This window comes from Manacus vitellinus, unplaced genomic scaffold, assembly GCF_001715985.3.
Source record: "Manacus vitellinus isolate BGI_N305 unplaced genomic scaffold, ASM171598v3 scaffold_12_pilon, whole genome shotgun sequence".
Classification (NCBI taxonomy): domain Eukaryota; kingdom Metazoa; phylum Chordata; class Aves; order Passeriformes; family Pipridae; genus Manacus; species Manacus vitellinus.
In genome coordinates this window covers 10,526,995-10,533,430 of record NW_021938949.1, presented here as the reverse complement: position 1 = coordinate 10,533,430, position 6,436 = coordinate 10,526,995, and the positions used below count along the sequence as shown (strand labels likewise).

At 43.3% G+C, this 6,436-nt stretch overlaps 2 protein-coding genes across 2 annotated transcripts in view; both read right to left on the bottom strand.

The window, feature by feature from the left end:
• The window catches only part of LOC103761504 (ketimine reductase mu-crystallin), a 10,220-nt gene extending 10,000 nt beyond the window's left edge, over window positions 1-220 (bottom strand). Inside the window, exon 1 of the mRNA XM_018067361.2 lies at window positions 26-220. Coding sequence (XP_017922850.2) covers window positions 26-220 — 195 coding nt within the window. The remainder of the gene's footprint in view (window positions 1-25) is intronic.
• A 3,082-nt stretch (window positions 221-3,302) lies between these two features.
• LOC103761506 (ketimine reductase mu-crystallin) overlaps window positions 3,303-6,436 on the bottom strand; it is a 5,295-nt gene continuing 2,161 nt past the window's right edge. Inside the window, exons 3-6 of the mRNA XM_029957839.1 lie at window positions 6,220-6,403; window positions 5,118-5,239; window positions 4,160-4,244; window positions 3,303-3,483 (exon numbers count right to left, since the gene is read on the bottom strand). Of these exons, the coding sequence (XP_029813699.1) occupies window positions 3,419-3,483; window positions 4,160-4,244; window positions 5,118-5,239; window positions 6,220-6,403 (456 nt within the window). The 3' untranslated portion in view covers window positions 3,303-3,418. The remainder of the gene's footprint in view (window positions 3,484-4,159; window positions 4,245-5,117; window positions 5,240-6,219; window positions 6,404-6,436) is intronic.

Sequence of the window (6,436 nt, the reverse complement as noted above, 5' to 3'; positions counted from 1 at the left end):
ATTCATCCGAATTTGGTTTCCTTACCGGCAAAATAGGGGTGTTATACTCCAACTGACATTCCACTAACAGCCCGTGTTGTTGAAATGTATCTATTAGTTTTTCCAGCCCCCTCTTCACACCTTGTTCTATAGGACCTTGTTTCTGCCTTAGCGGTTTGACATTAGGTTTTGACGATGCTCTCACGGGTTCTGCCAATTTTGAATGTCCTGGGACACCCATAGCACATACCAAGGGAATAACTGTGTTTTCTGCCTCAGCCAGGATTTCTTCTTCTGATGGTTCAAGTGACTGTAACATAAAAACTTGGGCTTCCAGAGGCTTAGGTTCAGGTATGTGAACTTCTATTTTTCCTTCATCAAAATTTATTTGTGCTTCTAATTTGCTTAAAATGTCTCTTCCTAACAGGGGCATAGGACAGTCTGGACTATCATATATAAAAATTGATGCATTAACCAATTTTTTCCCCCCAATTTTAAATTTCAAACGTTGAAAGAATGGTCGATTTTGCCTTTCTCCAGTGGCACCAAGTACATTAATAATTTCCTTACTAAATTTTCCTTTTCATGTCTTTAAAACCGAATACATGGCTTCAGTATCTACTACGAAATCCATTTTCTCACTCCCCAGTGTTAATGTAACCAGAGGTTCAGCTGGAGATGACACCTCTGGTCCCTGTCACACATCTTCACATGTCAGGAGCCATCCTGCCTGATCGGGAGCCCTGGTGGAATCCAGGGTCCGGCAGCTCCTACCTGTCCCTTTCCCCACTGACATTCCCACTTCAGTGGCCCTTCTCTCGACAAATAGCACACTGATCCCTGTCCAACTGCCTGTGTTGGAGTCCACTTCTACTAATTACTCCTCTGCCTCTCCCCCTGCAGTGCCCCTGTTTTGGGGCTTTCTTCCACTAATGCAGCTACTTCCATGCTGCTTCCAAAAACTTACCCAAATTCCTCCCAACATATCCAATACTACCAGAATATCACTCCAGTCAGGGTCCTGGATTCAGATAATACCTTCAAATACCTTCACAGCTTTCCCTGGGTCTTCCCTATAAGTCCCTGCTAACTTTTTTAAGTAGCACTGGCTCGTTAGTTCCTATTGCTCACCTCAGCGGGGCTCGCAAAACAGCCCCGGAGTTCCAGCTTGTCTGGTAGCGCAGCACGGAAACAGCAGCACTGCCCCGGCCACCTGCCAGCCCAGGCACATGGCCAGGGCTGCTGTCAAAATGCGCCCCGGCACAGTTCGGTGAGGTGAGCAGCGGTACAGCAGCAGCGAAGGCAGAAAGTGGCCACTAACAGGCACTAGACTCTCATATACAGTCAGGCAAGTGAGTGCCGGGGAGAGCACAGGAGCCTGCTCGTTACCAGCTCAACAGCACTAACAGATCCTAATCGTGCCAAAAGGTGTGGTTTAACTCCAGCCAGCCCCAAGCACCACGCAGCTGCTCGCTCAGTCTCCCACCAGTGGAATCAGGGAAAGAATTGGAAGGGTACATGGAATTCATCCACCGCTTCCCACGGGCAGGCAAGTGTGCAGCCATCACCAGGGGAGCAGGGCCCCACCACGTGTAACAGTTACTTGGGAAGACAAACACCATCGCTCCAAACGTACCTCCAAGGTCCTTCTTCTGTATCCATTCTATCCCCTCTCCCAGGAGCGACCAGCACATCAACCCCCTCTTCCTCTGCACAACACTTCCCAATACCACAAGCCAAGCAGCATTGCTTAGATTCTTTTTTTCCTTGGTCTTTCTCTAAAGCCAAAATCATAGGACCACTTCGTAACGTATCACACTCTTTTTAATTTTTTCCTTTTTGTTTTTTTTTTCCATTCCAGATGATTAGACAGTGTGAAAACCAAATCCACATGCAACACCACATTCCATCTCCCTTCCCAACAACAAAACAACATCAATTGTAACATCGTATTGTAATTTAAAGGTCCATTCATTGGCCATTTTTCACCATCATCCAAAAGAGTACAAAGGCCACCAATTATTACCATATTCAATTCACACTGTTTCCTGGAGAGATAGCTTCCCATTGCACCTTCCCATCTCCCTTCAATGTTTCAAAATACAGCCTAGGGGGGATTTCTCCAAAACCTACTTTTGATGATAGACCAGAACCCATCACACAGAATATAATAAAACAATTAAACTTCCCTTTGAGAGGGGTGTGCAACACCCACTCACACACCTTAGAGCTTGAAACACAGGGCACCTCTGTAAGCTTGCCTACAAAATAGCCCTCATGGCTTCCAGCCTGTGGCAGTGGGACTTTGACCCACAAGGGGATTTTCACTATTTCACCGTTTTCACTATTTACAATTTTTAACCTTCCCCAGGGCTGGCACTCAAGGCCTCCCTGTAGATAGGGGAGCAAGCCCAAAACCTGGTTTCCAAACTCCCTTTACCTTAATCCAGTGAGACTTTCCAGCAGCTCTGTTATACCCCCCTCCAGTAATGCCTTAATAAATCCCAGCAGAACTTGCCTTGAACTCATCAGATCCTGGGACCAAGAGGATCTCCCTGAATAAAATCTTTGGTGTGCTCTGGAGTCCTCAGGGTCCTGGAATCTGTGCAGTGTCAATAGCATTGTCCCATCTGGGTCACCAGGAACCATCACCAAAAATGGGGAATAAAGCCCTCTAACACTCTTTGTAGCATTAGAAAGTGGCAATAATTTATTTTTGGTGCTGGGCACGCAGGGGATATCTCCTCCTATCACACACCCAGCTATGTAACATACTGATTTAGATCTCTTTAACTAATACATATTCATGACATTTCCCCAGATCATACATATATCCTAAACATTTTTACCAATTCTTTTACATATTTAAATCACTTTTCAAAACTCATTTACATTAGAGGAGGGGTCTCTTGAGGGTCTCCATGGTCTTTTGGGGAACATCCCATTCTGAAAGTTATTCTTTTTTGGTCACAGGCCTCCAAAAAAAGTCTCTTCTCCTTGAATACATCCCAGCTGTGTGGTCTGGCCAAGCCAGACCTTCTTATCAGTGTTGCTCAGGCCCACAGTCTTTGATCTCAGGGCAAAGACATTAATCACTGATATGGGTGATTACAGGACTAAGCACTGTCTGTTAAAGCTAAAGGAATTCACAATGCTTAAAAATTATGCGTTACAATTAAAGATTTTCCCAACATCACTGCAAACATCTAATACCTGCTGTTACAAGAGAGATACATTTATTAGCAATACTGCAGGTATCTAAGATTTGCAATTAGAAAACTTGAGAAATCAGTCAACTGCTGAATTTTTACTTTTGATTCCTGAGTGTTCTAGAAGGGCCACATTCAGATAGGACTGGTGCCTTTCTTGTTAACAAAGGATCCAAAGAAACTAAGAGCAAACAATCCTCTTGGCCTCATTGGCATTGTAGACTTCCCCTTTAGTTTGCAGCTGACCACGCATCATAAACAAATTTTGCTGCTACTGCATCTTCAACCGCCAGCCCTGAAAAAGAATTAAAGGCACCTTCAAACAGTTCTTCAGCTGTACCAACAACTTAGCTTCAGGAGGCAACAGAAGGACTCAGGAAATTATCTAAGTGGGCAGGAACAGCAATTATTCCCCATCCCAAACACCTACAGTGTTACATTCAAAGCCTATGGCCATCATGGAACTCTTGGGTGTGCCCTAGGACATTCATGGAACCTAAGTAGGAATCTCATTTTCAGTGCTCACATCACCGCCTGGCCCTTTCAGAGATGACATCCAGCTCAGAGAATGGCAGTTCATCCCCACTCCTGCTCTCTCCCCAAACACCAGCCCCACAACCCACTGGCACATTGTCTGTGGGTCAGACAGACCCCGTGGGTGCAGCAGCGGGGCACTGGGGCTGGACCTGGATTCAGAAATGCTGCACTCATGTCTTGAACCCCTGGGAAATGGAAAATGGACTTCCTATTGTTTGCTTGCTTTCCCATCACTTTTCATTACATCAATCCTGCCAGACAAACAAATAGGGAAATCAAAAGGGAAAATGCAAATCACATCCTACTTCCTTGTGGACAGTGCGTGGCCACGGCAGCTCTGAAGATGATCAGCAGCTTTCCCACGCACGGGGGAGCCCAGAAATAACAAGGCTTTGTTTCCTGTCACACTTGGACACACGAGGGGCTCTTCTTACCCAAGGATTTAAACACTGTTGTTTTCTCAGGCAGGGCTGGTTTTGTACCCTTCAATACCTCTCCCAGCTCAGCAAAAATCTCTGCCTGTCAAAAAAATACATACTTATTCAAAATCATAACATCCATACACGCGTTAAGAGAAAAAAACCTTTTTTTCCCCGAGTGACTTCAGAATAAAGAAATCATCCAGTTCTGCATGCCAAAACTGATTCTTTTCCATGGTGAAGCAGATCAGTATTCAGGCAAATAATATAGAAACTGGACAGAAATCAGAGAAGCAGAATGGTTTCCAAAGAAAAACAGCTGGCACACTTTCCTCAGTAACTTGTTTTGCTTGTTTTTGTTTTGTTTACAGTGGATAGCTTGTTACTTATCCAACAAAACACATGGGATCCCACACACATTACCATATCTGAAGCTCTGATATGGTAAACTTCAAAAGTGTAAATCACATTTGCTCTGCAGAAACATTAGAAGAGAAAAAGAAAATGCCATTGAACCTAAAAGAGTCCCTGCTGTCAAATTTGTGCAGAACGCTGTCTGCTCAGCTTGTGTGGTCCATTCCCCAGAGGCCTGATGTGTCAATCACACTGAAATCTTATGGGAAGAAAGTTACAGGTTTTAATAAACAGATTTGAAGAATATTTAAGACAACCAAACACTGTAGGTCTTTCAAAAAACAATACATTGTTATCATACCCAAAGGCCTATGCTGAGCACCTGCTACTATAATATGGTGTCATGCAACAGTAGATACAGAGGCTGCCTGTTTTAGTCATAGACACACAGAAGCATCAGTTTGAAAGCAGTTTATCCTTCAACCTTGTTACTGGAAAGTGTTAACAACTACGTTTGATGCTCTAAAAAGTTTCAGTGCAGGACATCATCACTATCAACTCATTTCAAATGCAAGCCAATTGCCACAAAAATAAAGCCCATCAATTACAGAAGTCTTACCCCTGATAATATAACATCTCCTGATTCTTCAGAAGCTGCCTCCCTGGAATCCACAAAGAGAGAGCAATTCTTCATCAGTTTGTCATCCAGTTCTCTCCAGTTTGGTCTGCATGCTCCAACAGCTAAGACAACAAAAATTATAAACTTGGGAGCAATGTTTAAAACAAATTCAAACACCATTTTGTTCAAAAGACGTGTAAAATAACAATGGACATTATTGTGGAAATGTAATATACAAAAAATCCAGTGTTAGCCATGGAGATGTGTTGATTGATAAGACAACAAAAAAAATATTCAATAATTGATTTGTAAGTAAAATATCCTTGTCAACAGACTGAGTAGCTGAGGCATGAAAAAGTCCTCTCCCTTTCTCCATTACCTTGTCCTTCATCAGATCATTACCAAATGCCCTGAATTTCATACACCTTTACTTGATTCAGATTGTGTTTACGTGTCTACAGAGAAGAGTAAGACTTGAAGAATCCCTCAGTTATTCTGAGATGGATGTGCAACAAAGGATGTGCAACAAAGCCTTGCACATGCAGACAGAGTATTCGGCGATCCTAATGAGGACTTCTAAAGGTGTGGCTTTGGATTATTTCCTTATAAATAATACAATCCTCTTATAAGCAGTACATGTTGAACAGACTACAGGTTTTCATTTATCTGGAGAAACTGAAAACAAATCAAGGAGTTTAACTTCTTACACACAGCACAAAGATCAATATCCACTTCTTATGGGCTCAAAAAACAAACAAGAAACCCAATAGAAAGCAAAACAATCACACAGTTACACTGTAACCAAACTTTTTAAAGGGTTCAACTCTAACGGAAAAGTAAATTCCACGTTGCCCAAATGCCTCAATGAAGGGTAAAAAAAAAGGCAAAGAAAGGAGGGAAGTCTCTGTGTCTGTGTCGCTTCACTGAATCTGGACCTTAATTGATTTGGGTTGTATTTCTGGCTTCCATGCCATGACACAACACAGACAACAACTGTCAATGACAAAGGACGAAATTGAGGACACAGAATTGCCTTTCAACAGATGTTGATGCCAAGCAATGATAATAAACACATCCTGTACACAATGAGAACACAGCCTACCATTGATGTGGGCACCTGGCTTTACCCAGGCCCCAGACAGGATGGGTTCTGCTGCCATGGTGACTGTTACAATCACATCAGCCCCAACAACGGCCTCCTGGGCAGAGGAGCAAACCCGCACGGGACCATGGACAGAGCTGGCAAACTTCTCTGCTTTCTCCTTGCTGCGATTCCATATCCTGACCTGCAAGGGGAAAAGGAAATGAAAACAGACAGA